At 48.1% G+C, this 23,991-nt stretch overlaps 1 protein-coding gene across 1 annotated transcript in view; it reads right to left on the bottom strand.

The window, feature by feature from the left end:
- Window positions 1–23,991, bottom strand: part of SLC12A2 (solute carrier family 12 member 2) — a 91,954-nt gene that overhangs the window by 51,602 nt on the left and 16,361 nt on the right. The window contains exons 2-5 of the mRNA XM_056806328.1: window positions 8,786–8,905; window positions 7,446–7,521; window positions 6,760–6,855; window positions 559–698 (exon numbers count right to left, since the gene is read on the bottom strand). Of these exons, the coding sequence (XP_056662306.1) occupies window positions 559–698; window positions 6,760–6,855; window positions 7,446–7,521; window positions 8,786–8,905 (432 nt within the window). The remainder of the gene's footprint in view (window positions 1–558; window positions 699–6,759; window positions 6,856–7,445; window positions 7,522–8,785; window positions 8,906–23,991) is intronic.

Here is a 23,991-nt window from a genome sequence, read left to right as displayed (position 1 = left end):
AAGAGCGCTGCTCACCGGCCGGAAGGGACGCCGCTTAGGATGCGAGGGAGTGTTACAAGCTGTTTTTCCTGGTACGAGATGAGGAAGAAGGAAAAGGGGCATAACGTAAATGCTCGACAAGCCCGAAAGACGAGCCGAGACGCGGCGTGTTCGTGCCTTGTCTCTAAGACAGTCGAGACACACGCTCTACGTGGCACTCATAAAGCTGCCATGTTGCTTTGGGGAGTCAAAGTGGGATAACTGGTGAGGTTCAAAGGGCCGAGGAACAGGACTAAAAGCGATGCTCCGACACCCTGTCCCTGCCGCTCTAAGCACTGAGCCGGGGTAGGGCCGGCGACACGGGATGCCCCTCCCCCTGGTCCGTGTGCGGGCTTCTTCCTGGATTCCTCACAAGCCAAGGAAGCGCTCCGGCACCTCCGCCCTAGAAACAAGGATGAAAGGCGCCTGCCCAGGGGACGGTGACTCCACCTGCGGCCTCGACCCCCCAGCCTGCGTGCAGGACGCGGCCTCGCTGGCTCCTAGAAAGGCAGAGCGAGCCAGGACTGGAAGCCAAATCACCTTCAGCAGCTCGACGACGGTTTCTGCAAATCCCACCACGTACATGGCCACGGCCACGGCGTTGGCGAAAGCGAAGATGAGTCCGATGGCGCCGCCAAACTCGGGCCCCAGGCTCCGCGATATCAGATAGTAGGCTCCGCCTGGAGAGAGAGAGACAGAGTGAGAAGGGGCGGGTGGGGGCGCTTCACGCTTCCGCCACACGCACGCATCAGTCGGGATGGCAACGGAGGCTCTTGGAGGAGCTCTCCGGACCGTCACAGCTAGTCCCGGGGGAACCGCCGGCTCTGAGAAGGGGAGCCTGTCAGTCCTTTGAGCTTCCTTCCCACACCTACCAGAAAGCCGCCCTGTGAAAGGCATTTCCTCTTACAGGAGCCTCAGGAAAAACAGAGAGGGGCCAATCATTGAAGAGTCTTTGGGCCCTTTCACACTGGTGAAGGGAGCCCCTGGTTCTCCTGGCCCCGCTGGAGGAGCCCCGGGCGAACGCTCACACAGTGCCTCCTTCCTACCTCCCTGGATCAGGACTGAATCCACACCCTCAGAAACTGCAGCAGCCGCCAATCTGCGGACCCTTCGGAGGAGCAGGGACCCTGCCGGAGGGGAGACCTGCCCCGGGGCCGTGCTAGCCCTCAAGTGTGGGAGTGGTGACGGGCCCCTGGGAAGAGGGCTGGGAACAGAAGCCACCTCCAAGAGGGAGCCACCCTTCACGAAGAAGGTCGGCCTAGGAGTCCCTGCAGCTGCCCTCATCCTCTTGACCTGCCTCCTGGAGGGAACTTGGGGGAGCGGATGAACAGCTGGCTTTCCTTTCCTGGCTTCTGGAGAGAGTTTAATTCCCGCTGAAGGTCCGCAAGTCCTGGCCCATCCAGAGCAGTGGTTAGTTAGGCAGGCCAGTGTCTTCTCTACGCTTCTGCATGTCTCCACGCTCATTCTTCGCACCTCTTTTGTAAATGCAAGTTCCGCTCGGAGCAATAACACTTTGAACTGGCGACTACCCTGATCTCCACATATTTCGGTCAAGCACGAACATGCCGTTCTTAGCTCTTCGTGAGGCTCGGAGTCGCCCCGAGTAATCCTGATCTGCCACTCAATAATGTCCAAATCTTCCTCTGAGCATTTGACAACCACTCAGAAGGCTGAACGCTGCACCTGCTGGTTCGACATCATTTACAGAGTATCCTCAGGGAATGCGACAACGGTCAGCCAAAGGAATGTGAGAATGAAAAACAAGACAGAGCCGTGCCTTTCAGCAGCAGCGCCCTCTAGGGGACAGGCTGTTGTTGGGCGTCTTACTGTCATAGGCGCCCTCGGAAGGACACAGCGGCTCCTGTGGCCGTTCCTCAGGACGAAGCCTGGCCAGGGGCCGTGTTGCCCTGTCCAACACTTGGCACAAGTCAGTCACCATTTTGAAGTCTAGAATTCCTTAAGGCTGTCACGAAGTCGAGCTTTCCCGTGCAAGCGAGGGCTGCGCTACGCTCAGGGCAGACAGCGAAGCCCGGGAGATCGCGGCGATAGCTCCGTCGTCACAGGAACCGCCCAGAACCACACCGACCTGCTCTGGGCCAACCCCCACAGCGTGAGGGGTTCTGCGCCAACTTGTGAAGCAAAGCAGTGCCAGAGCAAAGGGAGCACACACGGTGCCGCCGGTGCTCGTGGGCGTCTGCCCGGCCCGACAGCCGTCCTCCCAGTGCTGAGAGGAGTCCGAGCGCCGTCCAAAGTGCCTGGACTTCAGTGCGGGCTGACCGAGGACAGGTGGAGAGAAGAAGGCGTGACGGGGCGCCCTCTGCCCGGTCCTGACGGCCGCAGAGGCGTGACGGGGCGCCAGGCGGCCGGTCAACGCGGGCCCGGCACAACAAGGCTCCCCCAGATGCCGGGCCGTCGCCCTGCCCCCCCCCCCCCCCGTCAGCTTCTCACAGCGCCGACTTCAGCGAGACACGCCCGCTAGTCCCTGTCGAAGCGGACCACAGAGAGCCGCCGTCGCAGTCTTCTTACGGCCGCCACCGTCTGTGTGCCCCGAAGCCCTCGGCCTCGCGGGCCTCCCAGCACCCCGAGCCAGAGAAGGGCTGCAGGTCGGGGGAGCCCGTCTTACAGATGAAGAAGCTGAGGTGTCGCGCGGAGCTCGGAGCCAGGCTTTTGGCCCCTCAAAGGAAGTCGTCTTTGGCACGACTCTCGCGGCCCCCTCGGACAGCCCGGCCTTGGCTGCGGCCCTCCTGGGGCGCCCCGGCACCCTCAGCTCCCCATCTGCGTCCCCACCGCCTGGCCCGAGTGGAGACCTGTCGGAGGCAGCTTACAAGCGGGGCGCCACGTTCCGGGCAGCCCCGGGGGCCTCGTCTGCCCGGAGCAGCCGGCGGGCGCTGCGACCGCTCTGGAGAGCCCGCGCCAAGGGTCAGCGGTCTGCGAGGGCTGGACGGCGGGCTAAGGGAAGCCTCCAAGGAGCGGCCAAGAGAAGGGGAGCCGGGATGGGAGGCGGGACCGCCTCTGACCTGACTGCTGCCGCGAGGAAGACGCCCACCACACACAGACGCTCGCACCTCGACGCCCGGCTCACGGTTTCTCCTCACGGAAGCCGACAGAGCCGAAGGCTTCCTGGACTGCGCGGCGCCGAGCTTCAGAAAGCGAGATCCGGGTTCTGGGCCAGGAACAAACAGGCCCTTCCATGGGTAGCGCCAGACGCGCTTCTTGAAACGATCAACCAGCAACTTCAGTTGTACTTTCCTGAGCACAACTCCAGGGTAGCCCTGACTGCAGTTGTGTTCAAGTCTTGGGGCGTTTTGTTGGCAGAGTTCTTGCTATTTCCTTCTGCAGCTCACTTCACAGGTGAGAAAACGGAGACGAGCAGGGCTAAGGGATCTGCCCAGGGTCACAAGCTAGGGTCTGAGGCTGGATTCGAACTCGGGAAGATGAGTCTTCCTGACTCCAGACTTGGATCTATCTATTGTCGCCTTGGCCACCAAGCCCTACAATTTCTATGTACCAATGATTTTCATTAGGGTGGACACTTAATAGACGCTCTGTTGACTATTACTTCTGAATTTCTAAGGAAGTAGAGACTTATGAAACGAGTCCTAAAAAAAGCCAGTGAAATGGTTCGAAAGCAAAACTCAATTAGGAAGAGATTTCCTTTAATAGGCGTCTTTAATGCCATCTATGTTGCCCATTTCAGATGAGTCAGGCTATTTCTGCTGTCATCAGAAAATGCCCAGAAGTTTATACTGTTGACAGCTGTTGCAAAATCCAAAAGCAATACAATAAAGAGTGATCAGAGGGCAGAAAATCCAGGAAGAAGGTCTCATCCCTTCCTGGACCAAAGGGACACGAGCGAATCAAAAGTGACTCTCTTCACTGTCACTCCGTTTACTCTGTAGAGCCACATCCTGGTAACGAATCAATGAACACCTGTGGTGCTGATGACCTTCTTTCGTTTACCCTATCCACTAGAGTTCATGAACAAATTTAACCAAATCTTAATGTAATCATCTTCATCATTCTTGCCTGGTTTGGGGTCTTTTCCTAGATGTGCTCCACAATCTCTTTTCTTCTCAGTTTCCTCACACCAAAATGGTTTTAGTCCCAAATGTACATGATTAGTCAATGAAAATGTCCTTCTTCTTCTACCTACCCAAAGACTACTGAATTAGTTCAGACTGGCCTCACAGAGGGAGAAGGAACACTGACACTTCATTCAACAAGAACTCACTAAGTCTACACTGTCTACTGAAATAAAGCCTTATAGAATCGAACACTTTCCCCATACCCTATCCTCCAGGTTCCTACCATTGGAGTCACTCAGATCTGTCTGCTAAGTTCTGGGAAGGGCTAGTTACTAGGACTGAGAAGTGTTTGCTCATGTTTTTCAGAATCAAAATGGATATCAAGATCCAAGCCGGCAGTGAGCTGGCTTAAGGATTTGCATGTTCAATGACCTTTGTTTACAAAACGTATTTATAGATTTTTCAAAAAATTCCATAATTGGATCAACTCTGCCTCTATAAGCTATAATTCCAGATTCACTTGTGGACCAGCTTTCCAAAAGGGCTTGGCTCACATTCTGCTTTGTCTGAGAAGGCTTAGTTGACTACCTTGTAGCTAAGCAAGAATAATTTCTCTTTTTTTATTTGAAAAATTTTATTTAATTCATTTAGACTAATGTTACATGATTTATGTTCTTTCCCTTCCCTCCTTCCAACCCCCTACCATAGCCAACGAGCAATTCCACTGGGTTTTATATGTGTCATTGATCAAGACCTATTTCCATATTATTAATATTTGCATTAGGGTGATCTCTTAGAGTCTACATCCCCAATCATATCAAGCAGTTGTTTTTCTTCTGTGTTTCTAATCTCATACTTCTTCCTCTAGATGTGGACACATTCTTTTTCATAAGTCTCTCAGAATTGTCCTAGGTCATTGCATTACTGCTAGTAGAGAAGTCAGTTACATTTGATTGTGCCACAATGTATCCGTCTCTGTACAATGTTTTCCTGGTTCTGCTCCTCTCACTGCATCACTTCCTGGAGGTCGTTCCAGTTCACGTGGAATCCCTCCAGTTCATCACTCCTTTGAGCACAAGAGTATTCCATCCCCAACAGATACCACAATTTGTTCAGTCACTCCCCAATTGAAGGGCATCCCCTCATTTTCTAGTTTTTTGCCACCACAAAGAGCGCAGCTATGAATATTCTTGTACAAGTCTTTCCCCTTATTATCTCTTTGGGGTACAGACCCAGCAGTACTATGGCTGGATCAAAGGGCAGACAGTCTTTTATCACCCTTTGGGCATAGTTCCAAATTGCCCTCCAGAATGCTTGGATCAATTCACAACTCCACCAGCAATGCATTAATGTCCTAATCAGCGAGAATCATTTCTGCAACATCCCAGACCAATGATTATCTAGCCTTTCCCTGAATACTTGGAAAACTGGCTTCTCATCAGCACACTAACCTATCTCTTAACATAGCACCTAGTGTATTTCCATGGGTCACTATCCTTCTGTCTTCAACTACGCTGCGTTCACCACGAAGGCCCCTGCCTCTGTCTTATCCGTCTGTCTGGTTTTCTTTCTCCCTTACTTGCTGTCTTAGAATCAATGTGTGTGGGTTCCAAGGCAGAAGAGTGGTAAGGGCTGGGCAATGGGGGTAAGTGATTTGCTCTGGATCACACAGCTGGGAAGTGTCTGAGGCCATGTCTGAACGGAAGGCCTATCTCTAGACCTGACTCTCCATCCACTACTGAGCGACCTAGCCGCTTCCTGCATTTCTTTATATTCTCATAAATTCTCAAAAAAAATACTTATGATCTAGTAGTATAATCATTAGGCTGATTTGTTAAAACTTTTGATTAAATCAATCAGCCATTCATTAATATTATTATATTAACCCCATTATGATGTAGCGAACACTGTGCTAAGACCTAGGGACACAAATATGAGGAATGAAGCAAACCTTACTCTGCAGGAGTCCCAGTTTTAATGGGCCTCGGATTATCTGCTAAATATTATTATTTATTATTATTCTATTTGTGTCTTTTCATCGGCTATTGTTCAGTCATGTCTGACTCTTTGCGACCCCATTTGAAATTTTCTTGGCAGAGACCCTGGCGTTGGCCATTCCCTTCTCCAGTTCAGAGAGGAGGAACCCGGGGCAAACAGGATTAAATGACTTGGCCAGGATCACACAGCTAGTTAAGTGCTGGGAACCGGGTCTGAATTCAAGAAGCCGAGTCTTTCTGGCTCCAGCCTGGCAGTCGATGTCCTGAGCCTACACCCGCCCCAGTGACTAAAGACCTTGAACGAGTCTCGGTAACGTTTACTCAGACCCACCTTTCTTCCGGGGTCGTCATCCCTGCACGCGGCCCTCTAAGGCAGCCATAAAAAGCCATACACACAATGGTGGTTCATGACGGCTTCACGGCAGCACCGTCTCATGCAAGGCGCTTGCTTAGAGCCTCCAAAGCGAGCAGATGCTCCCCTCTGCACAACACGGAAAGGGGAAGCTGACCGGACTTAGCGGAGAGCAACATCTCGTTTAGGAACAGAGCTCCGTTGGGCCTCTCTGCCTCCCAAAGAGGCCAAAGTAGCCTTCAAGGACCAGACTCAAAACGGACTCTGCCTTCTGGTCAGAAAACAGCCGGGGGCCCTTTGCTAACCAGGCTGACGGAGAAGCCTAAAAGGCTCGGAACGAGGAGAGCTCTGAGAGGGGCGCCTTTACCTCCCCTCACGAATCCGTTGGTAGCTATCGCTGAGGTCGACAGTCCCGTGATGGTGGTGACGACGGTGGCCATGGCGATGACAAGAACCGACAGACCTGGAAGGGAACAGAAACGAGGGCTTTAAGAGCCGGGCCACGAGCCGCACTTGTGGGGGGTCGCACTGCGAGTGTCTCCTCTAGTGGAGCCCACAGAGCGGCGGGGGAGAGCTGGCTCGGCGTCTCCCCGAGGCCAGCCGCGCCCCCCGGCGCCAGTGGCCGGCCCAGTTTCAGTCTGGCCACCTGTAAAGTGGAGGAGATGGCCCTCGCTTCTCCCTCCTCCACAGGGCTGCTGTAAGGAAGGGCTTCGAGCTCTACGAACAGACACCCCAACTTATTTCATCACTACAAGTGAATTTGGGAAACTACTTCTATGGGGCAGCGGGGTGGCTCAGTATCTGCAGACGGGAGGTCCTGGGTTCAAATCCCAGCTGGGTGACCCTGGGCAAGCCATTTCCCTCCGCTTCCCGGCCCCTTCCTGGCCCCGGGTACCGATTCTAAGCCCGACGGTCGGGGTTCTCATTGGTCAGCGCACTTCCCGAGCACCCCGGAGAGGAGGAAGGCAGCCTGAAGCACAGCCCTGGTCAGGAGGCTTTCCTTCTCCGTGTCCGTCCCCTCCCGCCTAGGACAGCGCGGGGAGGCCGACCTACCGATGCCCGCCTGGCCGACGATCCAGGACAGCCGGATGAAGAGCATCACGCCCCAGATGTTCAGCATGCAGCGCACCTGGGGGAGGAGAAGGCAGGTCTGACACGCGGCCGCAGGGCAGCCCCGGCCAAGCTCCGGGCCCTTCCCGGCGTCCGCAGAGGCGCCAAGACGAGGAAGAGGCCCCGACGCCGAAGGAAGCCTACTTTGCGGGTCTAGGCGGTGCCGCCGGCTTTACAGGCGACCCCTGACTCCGCCCTAAGCACGAGGCTCGGCTCCTTTCAGGCCTGCCAGAGAGGCCTCTGGGAGGTAGACGGCCAGAGGCGCGAGTGGACAAGGTGGCGCCCCCAGGGGCTGGCCCGCCCCGGGGCCCCTCAAGGAAGCCCGCTGCCCTCTGGGGCGGGTCTGGCCCTGACTGTGCCTCGTCAAGCTTCCCCAGCTCCGGCCCCCGGCCCTGCGCCCGGCCTCCTAGCAGAGACCGGACAGCGCGCCGGCCAGGAGTGGGCGCCAGAGCCCCGCCAGCTGGGCTCCGAGCAGGGCGGCCTCTGCGGTCTCCAGACGGGCCAGGCTTCCCTTCGTGCGCCGTAGGGCAGGCGCGCGTCGGCCCTCTCCGGCGGGGCGTCTCAGCCGTCTCGGAGAGGCGCGTGAGAGCGACTCCGGGGGACGTTCCCGGCCCCTGAGTGGCCCCCAACCTTCGGAGCAGCTTCTTAGGGAAGGCGCCGTCAGCCGACGATGGACGCACGCCTTCGTTTGGCCGCAGCACGTCTTGTGACAGACAGAAAGGGCCGCCACCGCGTACGTTAATATGTTCTCCTAAAGGGTTCACATGAGCATGGCACTGCGGAAAACACTGAACTTTCCTGGGAAGAACCGATCGATGGAGGCACACACGCACACACACGCACACATGCACGCACACACACACATGCACACACACGTGCGCACACATGCACACATGCGTGTACACACACGCGCGCGCACACACGCGCGTGCACACGCGCGTGCACACACACGCACACATGCACACACGCGCGTGCACACACACGCACACATGCACACACGCACACACACGTGAGCACACCCTCTCTAATCATGAATATTCAGTGAAATGGAAATCAATAAAGCCCCTACTAGGGGCGTGAAACGGTGTTCTATTGTGGGGGCCCAAAGACATAACTAAGGCGGCTCTGGGCCTCACGTAAGGAGCCGACACCCCACGGGGACTGCACCAGGCAGGCAAAGTGACTCGGCACTCTAAGAGGCCTCCGAGGGTCACTGGAGGGAATGGAGCGCCCGGGCGTGGAGGGGGGCGCCCCGAGGGCAGCTTCCTGATCGATCCACTCACCAGCACCCCCTTGATCCAGCCGAACTTCACCACGCCTTTACTCTCGGCCGTGTAAGTGACCACGGCCTCTCTGGTCGGAGTACCTTCCTCGCCATTCGCAAAGCCATCCTCGAAAGGTTCCTGGTTCAAACGAGAAGACACACTTTAAACTCGAGCACGGCGCAAGCATTTTAAGAAGACGACGGCATAAAAGCCGTCTGAGGGTTCAATTCGGACGACGCTTTAGGTCATTTGACGAGCAAGCTCTCAGCCTAAAGGAGTCTCAGGAGGAGGCCTCCGAGGTGCTCCACAAGCCCTGGCGGATGGATGGAGCCAGCCTTAAAGGAAAAGGCTGAAAAGCTGACTGAAAGAAGGGCGCACACATGAGAAGAGACCTTTTCTTTGCCAGTCTTTGCCACGAGGAGCCTGTGCCTCGGTTAGTGAATCCAGCACGTTCCGCACCTGATTATCTCCCCTTTAATCATCCCTTTAAGCAGACGGCCTCCAAATCTACTCAACATGCGGCCTGTCCTTCGGTCTAAAATCCGCACTCCTCGGATAGACCACCAACCCTGGAAAGCCTTTCCTGGTAAAAAGCGAACTCACCCTTCCCAAAACAGGCGCACCGAGCCAAAATGGCGACTCGGCAGCAGCAAACGCTGAACTTACTCTGAAAACCCTTCCACACCAAGCTTAAAACAGGGCCTCCCAAATGGCAGGCGTCCAAAGGCCACCACAAGGTCGAGGGAGGGCGCCTCCTGTGGAGACCCCCCGAAAGGTAGAGGGAGGAGCCGGACGCCACCCCCAACTCCTGGGCCAGGCCAAAGATCAGCTTTGGGATCTCAGGAGCTCTGCCCAAACCAACCAAGGGCCCTCCACATCCGCCTCCTGAAGTCCTAAGCCTTTGGCGCCAGCCCGCGGTGCAGCCCCTCGCCCCTGGGCAAATAGCCCACCGTGCCGAGTCCTACATCTAGAGGAGACAGGATCAACAGCTTTCCAACTCCCAGTCCACAGACCAAAAAAGCCTGAGAAAATGAACCAACAGCAAAAGAACGTGAACGGTAGAAGATGTCTGTGGAGACAAAGAACAAGGCACACAGATTCAGTAGGGGACAGAGAGATACAAGCAACTACATGCAAAACCTTAAAGCAAAAAGAAAATATCTTAAAAATTAAAATTGTTTAACTGGAAAAAAGTAGCACAAACAAACAAACAAACAAAACAATGAAGAAAGAATTCCACAAAAAAAAATAATTGACCTACTGGAAAAGGGGATGGTGGAATCCAATGAAGAAAAGAGTTCTAGGAAAAGTAGAATGGACCAAATGGATCAAAAGGTCAAGGAAGAATATCATTCTTTAAAAATTGGAATTGGCAAATAGAAGCTAATGACTTTATAGGACATCAAGAAACAAAACAAAATAAAAAGAATGAAAAAAAAGAAAACATGAACTATTCCACTGAAGAAAGAACTGGCCTGGAAAATAGATCCAAAAGAGACAATTTAAAAATTATTGGACTACCTGAGAGCCATGATTAAAAAAAAAAAAAAACACTTGACATCTTAATATTATAAATTATCAAAGAAAACTGCTCTGATACTCTTGAACTGGGGGTGGTGAGGGGGGGTAATATAGAAACTGAAAGAACCCACAGATCACCTCTGGAAATAAATCCCCAAATGACAAATCCCAGGAATATTACAGGTAAATTCAAGAGCCCCCAAGCCAAGGAGAAAAATACTACAAGTAGCCAGAAAGAGACAATTCAAATACCATGGAGCTATAGTTCAAAATTATATAGGATTTAGTACCCTCTACATTAAAGGATCAGAAGGCTTGGAATATGATATTCTAGAAGGCAAAGGATCTTGATTTACAACCCTGAATCACTTATCCAGCAAAACAGAGTACATTCTCTCAGGGGAAAAAAATGGTCATTTAATAAAATAGAAGATTTCCAAGAATTCCTGATGAAACGGCCAGTCTTAAATGGAAAATTTGATGTCCAAAGAGAAGATATGAGGAATAGAAAAGGGTAAAAAAAGAAAAAGAAAATTTAAGGGATTTGATAAGGTCAAACTGTATGTATACCTACATAGAAAGATGATATTTATAATTCTTAAAAAAATTTTATCAGTATTAAAGCATATAGAAGGAGGCTACATAGATAGAGGGTGTGGGAAGAAGCTGATTAGAATGATATGGTATAAAAAAAAACAAGTGTAAAAAAGAGAATTTCACTGAGAGAAAAGGAAGGGAGATATGGAATAGAATAAATTATCTCACCTAAAGATGAGTGAAAAACTATTACAGTGGAGGGGAGGATGAAGATGGTGATGGGCAATGCTTAAGACTCAATTCTTATTGTAATTCACGCAGAGAGGGAATAACAACCATATTCTTTGGGTATAGGATCCCATAGAGAAATAGGAGAATAAGACAAGGAGGGGAGAGTGAGGTAATAGAAGGAAGGGAAATATAGGAAGTAGTGATTAAAAGCAAAACACCTGTGAGGAGGGACAGAGTAAAAGGAGAAAGAGCAGGATCAAAAGATGAAAATAATATAGAGGGAATATACAGATACAGGAATCATAACAGTGAATGAACTCACCCATAAAATTAAAGTGGATAACAGTCAATAAAAAACAGAATCCTATGATATGTTGTTTATAAGAAACACATCTGAGGCAGAGAAATACATAAAGAATAAGGGTAAGGGGCTAGAGCAGAATTTATTGTGCATCATCTTTAGTAAAAAAAAAGCAGTAGCGATCATGATCTGAGACAAAACTAAAACAAAAACAGATCTAAAAGAGATAAGGATGGAAATTACATCTTGCTAAAAGGTTCCATAAACAATAAAGTAATATCAGTTCTAAACATATATGCACCAAATGGTATGGCCTCCAAATTTTTAAAGGAGAAATTAAATGAACTTCAGGAGGAAATAGACAGTAAAACTATACTAATGGTGGGCCTCAACTTCCCCCTTTCAGATAGATGTCTAAAAATAAAAAAACAAAAAATAAACAAAAAAGAAGTAAAGGAAGTGAATGAAATCTTAGAGAAGTTAGAACTAATAGATCTGTGGAGAAAACTGAATGGGAATAATAGAAAGGAATATATACCCTTCTTTTCAGTAGTACATGGCTCTCATACAAAAACTGTCCATGTCGTAAAAATTTCACAATAAAATACAGACAAGCAGAAAAAAAATACTATACCTGTTTCAGATCATAACACAATAAAAAGTATAATAAATAAAGTTCTATGGAAAGAAAAATAAAAAAAAATTAATATAATCTCATGCCAAAAAAGGGGTAAGTCAAAGAAAAAATTACAGAAACAATAATTTTGTTAATAACAGTGAGGAAACAACATATTACAATTTATGAGATACAGCAAAAGCAGTACTTAGGGGAAATTTTCTTATATCAACAAAATAAAAGAAAATGCAGATCAATGAATGGGGCATGCTATCAAAAGACTAGAAGATGAACAAATTTAAAATCCTCAATTAAAGACTAAATTGGAAATCCTAAAAATTAGAGAAATTAATAAAATTGAAAGTAAGAGAAGAACCCTTGAACTAATAAATAATACGAGGAGTTGATTTTATTTTTAAAAAAAAAACAACTAAAATATATAGTGTTGGTTAATTTGATTAAAAAAGAAAGAAAAAGATCAAATAATTATTATCAAGAATGAAAAGGGTGAAGCTACCACTAATGAAAAGGAAATTAAAGCAATTATTAGAAGCAATTTTGCCCAATTATATGACAACAAATCTGGCAACCTAATTGAAATACGTGAATATTTACAAAAATATAAATTGCCCAGATTAACAAAAAAGGAAATAGAATACTTAAATAATCCCATCTCAAAAAAAAAAAAAAAGAAATTGAATAAGCCATCAATAAGCTCCCTAAGAAAAAAATTCCCAGGGCCAGATAGATTCACAATTGAATTCTATCAAACATTTAAAGAACTATTCAGGGAAAAAGAAAAAGAAGGAATCCAACCAAATTCTTTTTATGACCCAAATATGATACTGTTTACATTAGGAAAGCCATCAGGATAACTGACAAAAATCAATAATAAGTCTAACAGAAATCACAAGATTATCTAAATAGATGCAGAAAAAGCCCTCAACAAAATACAATATCTATTCCTATTAAAAAACACTAGAAAGCATCACAATAAATGGGTCATTTCTTAAAATGATAAATAATATCATCTGCAATGGGGATGAGTTTGAAGCCTTCTCAATAAGATCAGGAGTGAAGTAAGGATGTCCATTATTACCACTATTATTTAATTTTGTATTAGAAATGCTAGTTTTAGCAGTAAAAGAAGAAAAAGAAATTGTAGGAATGAAAGAAGGTAATGAGGAAACTAAACTGTCACTCTTTGCTGATGACATGATGATAAATTAAGAGAATTCTAAAGAATCAACTAAAAAAACTAGTTGAAAAAAATGAATAACTTTAGCAAAGTTGTAGGATACAAAAAAAATCCACATAAATCATCAACATTTCTATATATTACCAACAAAGTTCAGTAGCAAGAGATAGAGAAATTCCATTTAAAAGAACTCAACAATATTTACATGGGAATCTACTTGCCAAGACAAATCCAGGAATTATATGAACACAATTACAAAACACTTCACCTAATGAAAATATTAATTTCTCATGGGTAGGCCAAGCTAATATAATAAAAACAACGATTCTAAATAAATTAATTTACTTATTCAGTGTCATAGCAATCAAACTACCAAATAATTTTTTCATAAAACTAGGAAAAAATAATGAAATTCATCAGGAAAAACAAAAAAGGTCAAGGATATCAAGGGAATTATTGAGAAAAACAAAGTGAAGGAAGGTGACCTAGCAGCACCAGATCTCAAACTGTATTGTAAAACAATAATCTTCAAAAGAGTTTGGTACTGGCTAAGAACTAGGATATCAATAGGATATGTTAAATACATAATATACAAGGGTAAATGACCTTAGCAATCTAATGCTTGATAGACCCTCGCTTTTGGAATAAGAACTCACTATTTAACAAAAACTGCTGGGAAAACTGGAAAACGGTATGGAAAAAACTAGGCATAGACCAATATTTCATACTCTATACCAAGATAAGGTCCAAATGGGCATATATAAATTATATGATCCTTTAAGCAAATTAGGAGAACACAGATAGACTGGATTACCTGGAAGGTCTAAGGAGAAGGGAAGATTTTATGACCAAACAAGAGATAAGAGAGCATTGTAAGATGGAAAATGAGTCCTTTTCATTATATCCAATTTTAAAATGTTTGTACAAAGAAAAGCAATGTAACTCAGATTGGAAGATGTGAAGATGGGATTAACTCTCCCCTGCCCATTTTTAGATTTAATCACCAGAAGAGTATACACCCCACTTATTCTTAAGTATGGGGGGAGTCTGTGACCCATGTGTACTATAGTGAGTGACAAATCAACACAATAGCTGCAATTGGTCCATGTAAAGCAGAAGGAAGGCACAGGAAGTGATGAAAGGAAGGGCCTTTAAAAGTGGCAAGAACTTCCTGTGACCAGCTCTTTCACCTTGGAACTTGATCTCGAAGGAGCTCTGGCTTGGGTACCTTGGACTGCTCTTCGACTTTCCGTTAGAACTACCACCTCGATGAGTGAAAAGGCTGATTCTCTTTCCTGGCTTTTCCGGAGGCACCAGTCTCTGGAGAGGCTTGGAGGAGGCCTCATGGCTAAAACCCTTGTTTAATTTACCTCTGGGCCCCCTTTGCTGAGGCCTCTAAAGCCCTGCCTGGTGGGGAAGGGGGCAGAGTAATTATTGACTCTCTCTCATTTCCTTACTTTCACTCTTTCCATCTATTTTATAAATAAATTGCTTAAAGTCATTCTGGCTTGAGTAATAATTTCTGGATTTTTATATATTTAGTCCAACCCTTTCATCTTTAACCCTTAGAAAGGGAAACAACAAACTGGGAAAAATCTATAACAAATTATTCTGATAAAGGTCTAATTTCTCAAATTTAGAGAGAAGTCGGCCAAATTTATAAGACTACAACAAGCCATTCCCCCAGCTGACAACTGGTAAAAGGATAGGAACAAGCAGTTTTCAGATGAAGAAATCAAAGCTATCAACGATCATATTAAAAAACAACATTCTAAATCACTTAGGATTAGAGAAATGCAAAATCAAACGATGCTGAGCTCACACCTAGCAGACTAGCCGATACGTCACCAAAGTGATACATGCGGGAGGGGATGTAGCAGAATTGGGACATCAATATCCTTGGTGCAACTGCAAACTGATCCAGCCATTCTGGAGGAGAAATTGGAATTAGGCATATCGCTACTGAGTGTATCCCCAAGATCATAAAAAGGGGAGGGCCTTCGTGCACAAGAATATTTGTAGAGGCAAAGAATCAGAAATGGGGGGATGTCCATCCCTTGGGGAATGGCTGGTGACAGAATACGACACCCATGTTTGCAACAGTCTCACCCCAACAATGCTTGGCTTGAACTCGGTTGAATCTAGAAAAAAGAATTTTCTTTGAGGAACAGGAGGTTGAAGGTGGGCCTGACAGGACAGCCTGGTGACTAATGGGTTCGCTCAGTGGGTGAGAGAATAGAAACTGCTGCAGGTGCTCCACGGACAAGCGGATCAGGGCTTGCACGTCCATTAGGGTCTGGAGCTTGTCACCTGCCCTGCCAGAATCTCTGCTTTCTCTCCTACTAATCGGCGTGGTCACGAGTGAGTCCGCAGAGTCCAGGCTGGCCGTCTGGAGATCTTTCCAAGAGGGGAGCCCAGCTGGGGTAGAAATGGGGCAGGAGACGCCCCACGATTCGGAACTGCTGTCCATGCAGAAGAGCACAAGAGATCCGATGCCCCGGAGTGGCTCACGCAGATTCTGCCCTTGACGAGCGAAGGCGTCAAGAAACAAGATTTCCAAGACGAGGTCCTGCTTCTTGGACATCCCCTCGCCACCCCCTCCGTCCAGACAAGACAATTTTGGAAAGGCTGGGAAGAGCTCCAGGAATAGAGGCAGAGTAGACCAGGCAGAACCCGGAGCCTGAGTGATGACCAGCTGTGAACCTTGGCCACTCGGCAGGGCTGCCAGCTGGTATGACCCCAAAGGACTGATCCGGGGATGCTGCCCAACATGGGCGTGGGGGGAGGGGAGCAAAGCACGCCTTTTACATGGCTTCCTTTGGGCTTTGGGTTCTGAACAGGCGCTTCTCGAAGAACAATTATGAGGTGTGTCAGCGAGGTAACAAAAAGAGAGCAAAACGCAAGGGGGGGAAAGCTGCAAGTCCACAAGCAAAACCTCCTTAAGCCCTCCTTGTCAATGGGAACAGGACTACCACAGAGCAGCAGCATTCACTTATACCAGGTGGCCAGGCTTGGCGGTCTTTACAAGCTCCACCTCCTGAAACCCACGTCAAAGTCGATTCCTTCTCCGGCCAGGCGCTCACTCGGAGAAAACTGTTCTTCTGTTTGTAAGTCTTGTTCGCACAAGGATGCAAAGGAGCCTCGCTCTCCACGTTCTTCTGTTTGTAAGTCTTGTTCGCACAAGGATGTAAAGGAGCCTCGCTCTCCACATTCTTCTGTTTGTAAGTCTTATTCGCGCAAGGATGTAAAGGAGTGTCGCTCTCCACATTCTTCTGTTTGTAAGTCTTGTTCATGCAAGGATGTAAAGGAGAGTTGCTCTCCACATTCTTCTGTTTGTAAGTCTTGTTCATGCAAAGATGTAAAGGAGAGTTGCTCTCTGCGTCCTTCTGTTTGTAAGTCTTGTTCATGCAAGGATGTAAAGGAGAGTTGCTCTCTGCGTCCTTCTGTTTGTAAGTCTTGTTCGCGCAAGGATGTAAAGGAGCGTCGCTCTCTGTGTTCTTTTGTAAGTCTTCTTCGCGCAAGGATGTAAAGGAGCCTCGCTCTCTGCGTCCTTCTGTTTTGTAAGTCTTGTTCGCGCAAGGATGCAAAGGAGTGTTGCTTTCTGCATCGCCTCCCAGGAGGGCTGCTCTGAACGCCTTGAGTTCCACAAGCCCGTTAGCCAGTTGGCCCTCAGGCGTCCACAGTGGCAGCCCACAAGTAGAGCTGCATTTACAGGCCTTTACAGTGTCCGCTTTCGCTGGCTGAGGCCATCCCTTTATGAGGGTACAGCGGGACCCCGAGGCTCCTCAAGGACGCCAGACTGACTGCGCTCCGGGCCGGGGTTCCTCCTGGCTGCAGCCGCACTTCTCCCTGCCGCCTGTCGGCCGGCCCCTTCCTGTTCCGACGGGCATCAGAAAGTGGCTGGGGGAGAGTTACGGGGCTTCTTTCCAGGGAAGCAGGCAGCCAGCGCATCCTCCATTCAGAGGCTGCCTTCCCGCCCGTGGCCGCTTCTCAGTTCCACTGGAGACTGTCAAGAAGGGCCTCAGAGGTCGGCCAGAGTTTCAGGGTGTTCAGATAGAAATTTGGGGGTAAACCAGGAAATCCGTGCCCACGAATCGAGCCGCCCAACAACTCAAGTGCGCTGGAAAAAAGATGGAACCAAAATAAGGGCGGTTCATTCATCCGTCGCTGAAGTGGCTGTCCGTGGCCAGATACTGCCATTCCGTGGCGTGAACATCGGCTATGGGTCACAGCTGACGCGCGCCCTGGCTACCTAACACACAGATTTCCGGATGCTTCTCCCCCTCCCCTGTGAGAAGCAAATGAAGATCTGGAGCAGATTTCCGAGGAGCTGTTGGTGTCAGGGCAGGGATGTGGGGCATCTGCATAGGACCGCCCTGAAGGAAGGCCCAGAGACCTAGCGCAGAGCACCCTCAAAGGAGAGATTGATCGGGCTGGTGCACTGCTGCAAAGAGAATGATTCTAGACTGCCTTAACTACCAGGCAAAGGAAACTTCAGACCTTTCGTTCACACGCAGTAGGGTAGCACAAAATAGTTTTGATCAGCAAGGCCAGATGGAAGGACTGCGAAGCCTAAGCGAGAGACTTTTGATTGATTAGAAACTATCACCTACACACAGATGCTGCTTTCTCAGTCACTAAGTCAATCAATCAATATTAAGCACCTACTATGCGCTAAGCCCCGTGCTAAACACCAGGGAAACTGTCCTGCAGAAGATCACAATCTAATGGAGAAGACGACATGCAAACCACGTACAAACTACAATATAAAAAGGCAACAAGCAACAGAGGGAAGACGTTAGAATTAAGAGAGTGGGAAAGATGGGTTCTAGTTTAGACTCAAAGGAAGTCAGGGGAGATGGCTGGTAGGTAGAGTAGGAAAGAGGGATGGGCAGCTCTTGTTACATAACAGCCAGGAAGCTGGTGTCACCAATCAAATAAGGTGCAAGAAAACTAGAACGGTGAGAGGGGGCCCAGGTCATAAAGGACTTAAACGAACAGACTCACTCTTACCTTCTGTCTTAGAAACAATACTGTGCATTGGTTCTGAGGTAGAAGAGAGGTAAGGGTCACACAGTTAGAAAATAGGAGGCCAAATTTGAACTCAGGACCTCCCATCATCTCTGGGCCTGGCTCTCAGCCTGCTGAACCATCCAGTTGCTTCTATAAAGGGCTTTGAATGTAAAAAGACTGTTTTTATTTGATCTTGTTGACAGAAGCTACTAAAACTTACGGTGTGAGGACAGGAAAATCATTTTGGTGACTGAATGAATGATGGACTGGAATGGGGAAGTCTGAGGCTTGTAGACCCACCAGCAGGCTTTTATTGACTGCAACTGCCTTACCAATTGCCCCTAAAGATGGGGGAGGAATAGGAAGCCAAAGTCTAGCTCAGTGTCTCGTCCTACTCTTTTTGACTCTGCCATTCCCATCAGTCGACAAATTCATTTTCAATGTGTGTAGGTTGAATAGTCAGAATGTGTAAAAGTCACCTATTCAACTTCCAAGTACAGCTAAGAATCTAGGTGTGAAGCAGTGAAGACCTGCATCAGAGTGGTGGCAGAGTCAGAGGAGAAAAGATCATGCAAAGGGGGGATGGATAGATGCAGCCAACAGATGGAATACTGGAAGGGAGCCAAGAGAGTGAGGAGCAGAGGATGATACCTAGACACCCAATGGAATGAGAATATTGCTCTCTACAGTCATAGGGAAATTGGAAGTAGGAAGAGTTTAGGGCAGTGAAGGCGAACCTATGGCACAGGTTCCAAAGATGGCATGCAGAGTGCTCTCTGTGGGCACACGGGCCACCCCCCATCCCAGAGTTCATTACTACAAAGGCAGAGGGACTCTGGCAGAGCTTCCCCATTCCCTCACTTCCCTGAGGATCAACTCTAGTTAGAGGGCATAATCTGGATGAAGATTCAGCAAAGTAGACTAAGAAGGAATGGTCAGATTGCTAAGAAAAGAACCAAGAAAGAGTGGTGTCCAAAAATCTAGAAGAGAAAATCAAAGAGAGTGGTGGTCAGCAATGTCAAAGGTTGCAGAGAGGTAGAGGAGACTGAGAACTGAGAAAGGGCAATTGGATCTGGCAAATCCAAACCTTCCTTGAATAAGTGAAAGATGACATTTTTAAGGGATTCTCAGCGAGGCTACGGGTTATGGTATGTTTTGTCAAATTAGGATGGGCCCCACCAAAATTTCACAAAAATTCTAAAGCTGTCAGATTTCATGCTTAGGAACGATCTACAAAAGGTTTTTCAAAATGACTGCCAAATCTCATTGAAAAACACCCTTTTCCCCAAATGATTTAAATTTCTTTAAATTATTCAGATGATCAGATTTCTCACTGGGGAAAGGAAATTGTCAGTGAGCTACAACTGTGACCTTTTCCTTCAAAGAAAATTTGGCAATTAATTATCAAGCTCCTAGGGATTTTTGTAATTGAGCTTCAGATGCATCACTAAATACAATGCACATCAGGCAGAACAATGAAGGAAAAAAGGAAAATAATGGTGGAAAAAAGTTTCCTGCAATTTCCACTCTTCCCTATTTTCTATAATTACATAATCAAGCCCATAACCATTAAGCACCAACATTCACATGGTACTTCATGGACACTATTTTATTTGAAAATCACCTCCACCCCGCGACAGTTCTAAAGCCAGGACCACTTTCATTTTGTGAAAACAAGGCCCCTGAAGCTCAGAGACTGGGTGATGAAGAAGACCAGGACTGTCCAAGAGCCCGTCCCCGTTCCTTCTGAGATCAGCAGTCTGCCCACTAGGCTACAGCACAACGCCTTCCAAGCAGCCGGTCCCTTCCGGGTCTCTTTTGGAAGACTGAGCTGCAAAGCTCCAGACTGGGTCTCTAGTGAAGCGAACAGCTGTCCTCGTCAGTGATCACGCATCCTCTCTGCAGGAAGGCTGGTGGGGAGGCGGATCTCGGACTGGAGATCATTTTCACCGACTGTAAGAGATCAAACACTTCTTCCAAGTTCGGGCACTGCTCCCTCCTCAGGAAATGGGTTTGTCTTAGCAAGCAAAGCACAATCCGCCCCACAGTCCACTGGCCGGCTAAATGCTCAACACCGACAAGGGAAGTGAAATCAGAACCCAAACTCCCGCCGTTTCCCTCTCTCGGCTACGGTCCGATTCATTAGGCTCTGTCGGCCCCCATCCTGGCGAGCTCCCGCCAGCCATCCTTGACTCCCTTCCGGGCCGCGCTCTCCACTGCGGGGTCTGACACAGACCGGGCCGCGCTCTCCACCGTCGGGTCTGACACAGACCGGGCCGCGCTCTCCACCGCGGGGTCTGACACAGGCTGCACTCATCCGCTGGGGAGACCCACCAAAGGCCTGTCTCGGGCCCTCTGCTCTCTCCCTCCTCTCTCTGGGAATGCTTCTCGGCGCTCCCCACGTCCGTCCCCAAACGCCTGGGATGTCTGTCAAGATCCCGAAGCTCCGCGGGCTGGAATGGAAAGGGCCCATTGACTCCCCGGGCCTCTGCCGCAGTCCTGGGGATCCTGACTCTGCTTGCCCACTCCCTCCACCAGTGGCTGCTTATGCCCATTTCTCTCCTCGGAGAGCGCAGCGCCCGGGCCCTCTCCTAACGGGATGCCCGAGCTCTGGCGCGGCATCAGGCAGGAAATCCGGTTCCTTCAAGTCCTCCTCAAGCCGAATACTTTCCCGGGCTCTGTCCTAGCTTGTCCCTAGATGAGACGACGATACACATTCACAGAACACGTTGACCCCTCACGTAGGGTCCGTCTTCTGTCCGTCCATCCGTCCGTCTTTAGTGCTTCGCGCCCTGACGGACAACGTTCGCCTGAAATCCTTGAGCGATGCTCATCAAGATCCTTCTTCTTAGGCACAGTTTCCTCGTGAAGAGAAGCGAAGTTGGTGTTTTAACCCCACTCACCTCATCGTTCTTGGGAAGTTTGTTTTATTTTTGAACCCTCCCCTTCCGCCTTGGAGTCAATGCTGGGTATTGGCTCCAAGGCGGGAGAGTGGTCAGGGCTAGGCCACGGTCTGAGGCCAGATTGGAACCCGGGACCTCCCGTCTCTAGGCCCGGCTCTCCATCCACTGAGCTCCCCAGCTGCTCCCCTTATGAAGTTTTAATAAGAACACAGGGATGAACGTGGTTGGAACAAATGTGTCCTTTGCTCAGTAGAGAGAACTGCCATGAAGTCATGGTCTGGGGCACCGAAGGGTTAAAGTGACACAGACACAGACACACACAGACACAGAGATAGACACAGACACACACACACAGACACAGACACACAGACATAGACACAGACACACACAGACACAGACACACACACACACACAGACACACACACACACAGACACACACACAGACACACACAGACAGACACACACAGACACACAGACACACACACAGACACACACAGACACACACACAGACACACACACACAGATACAGACACACACACAGACACAGAGATAGACACAGACACACACACACAGACACACACAGACACACACACACAGACACAGACACACATAGACACAGACACACACAGACACAGACACACACAGACACAGACACAGACACACACAGACACACACACACAGACACACAGACATAGACACAGACACACACAGACACAGACACACACACAGACACACACACAGACACACACACACACAGATACAGACACACACACACAGACACAGAGATAGACACAGACACACACACACAGACACAGACACACAGACATAGACACAGACACACACAGACACAGACACACACACAGACACACACACACACAGACACAGACACACAGACATAGACACACAGACACACACACAGACACAGATACACACACAGACACACACACACAGACACACACACACAGACACACACACAGACACACACACAGACACACACACAGACACACAGACACACACACAGACACACACACAGACACACACACAGACACACACAGACACACACACAGACACAGACACACACACAGACACAGAGATAGACACACACACACAGACACAGACACACAGACATAGACACAGACACAGACACACACAGACACAGACACACACACACACAGACACACACAGACACAGACACACACACACAGACACACACAGACACACACAGACACACACACAGACACAGACACACAGACACACAGACACACACACACACACACACACACACACACACGTAGTCCCTTCAACTTGTCCTTCCTGTCTTGTTCTTGTTGCTTGGAACACTATTAAAAGTACCGTGATAAAGACATAATGCAATAATGGGAGATAATGGGGCTTTGGCTTCTATCCCGCTGTTATGTGGCGTTTTGGGGCCAATTCTCATTCTTTTCTCCCTGCCTATTTGTTCCATTTTGTATCTCTCATAGCTGTGCACCATTGAGGCCAGGATCATTTTGTCTACAAGGTCTTCCCCTGGACTGACTGCAGGGCTGTCCCCAAAGAATGTGGTGATCTCAGCAGCCTCAATAGTCATGTTTAGGGAATCCATGTTCGGGCTAAGCAGAGATCTTCAGGCCCGAGTCTAATGTCCAAAGCCACGCTCTATTCCTGTCAAGGGTCAGACACCACAGGGGTGCCAGCGGTGGGCTCGGCCTCCCTCTTGATTCTGAGTTCCTGGGCGAGCAGACCCTCTTTACAGAGACGGGAACTCCAAGGCGTCAAACTTAGCAAATATTTTCATTTTTTTTGACATGTTCCTTGATTGGTTTTGCTGATTTTTTCTTTGACTATTTTCTCTTTTCCTTATAATCTTCCTATGTTCTACCTTTGGGAATTCTGGTAATTCTGTTCCTATTGCTTCCACTCCCTCGAGTCATTGGCTTCATTAAACAACAACAACTCACTAACAGATTCACACAAAAGCTAGTACATAAAACTAAGAATCAAGTCATTTAAAGCTGAGATAAATCAGATTCGGAGTAGGCAAACAGGGTGCTTTAGATAAATATTTGTTGAATGAAAAATAAAAACATCTAATACTTATAATATGTGAGACCTATTTTATCAGCAGCTAGGCAGAGTACAAAGAAACACAGTGATAAAGTAAGAAGAGAAGCAAATTTAAAGCCCAGAAAACTGGGTTTAAGTCCTCATTCAAGTTACTATTTATTACTTGTTTGACCTTGGTTAAATCAAATCACCTCTCTAGATCTCAGTTTCCTCATGTGTAAACAAAAGGATTTATCTTAGGGACTAAAGCTTCTCTCACTTTTTTTATCCTTGATTCTGTATGGCATGATGCTTGTTCCTCAATGAGCCCAGGCTTCCAGCAAAAAAGACACATCAATTCTAAAAGTAGGTACAGAAGGGGCAGCTAGGTGGCTCAATGGATTGAGAGCCAACTGGAAACAGGAGGTCTTGAATTCCAATCTGGCCTCAGATACTTCCTTGTTGTGTGACCCTGGGTCAGTCACTTAACCCCAATTGCCTTGCCCTCACCACTCTGCTGTCTTAGAACTGATAGTCAATATTGATTCTAAAACAGAAGGTAAGAGGTAAAAAAAAGAAAAGGCAGCAGGCGAGCCATAACAAATTAAATGCCAACATGCTGGAAGAAAACTTCATTGTAATTTCACCAAATGGTTAGAAAGTTATGAATATTTACATTGTCTGAAATGCACTATCCAATTAGTGACTGTTAGAAATAAAGGCAAGAGGGAACAGCATATGCAGTTGTATCCTGTGACACAATACTCAGTTACCCTTGTGTTTATAATGAAAGAAAACTAGGAAAGCAAAGACATTCTTAGAAATTGTTTTCATTCCATAAAAGTGATAGGAATGAAC

This window comes from Monodelphis domestica, chromosome 7 (assembly GCF_027887165.1).
Source record: "Monodelphis domestica isolate mMonDom1 chromosome 7, mMonDom1.pri, whole genome shotgun sequence".
Taxonomy (NCBI): domain Eukaryota; kingdom Metazoa; phylum Chordata; class Mammalia; order Didelphimorphia; family Didelphidae; genus Monodelphis; species Monodelphis domestica.
Note: the sequence above shows the minus strand (reverse complement) of the source record. Positions and strands in the feature narration are given on the sequence as shown.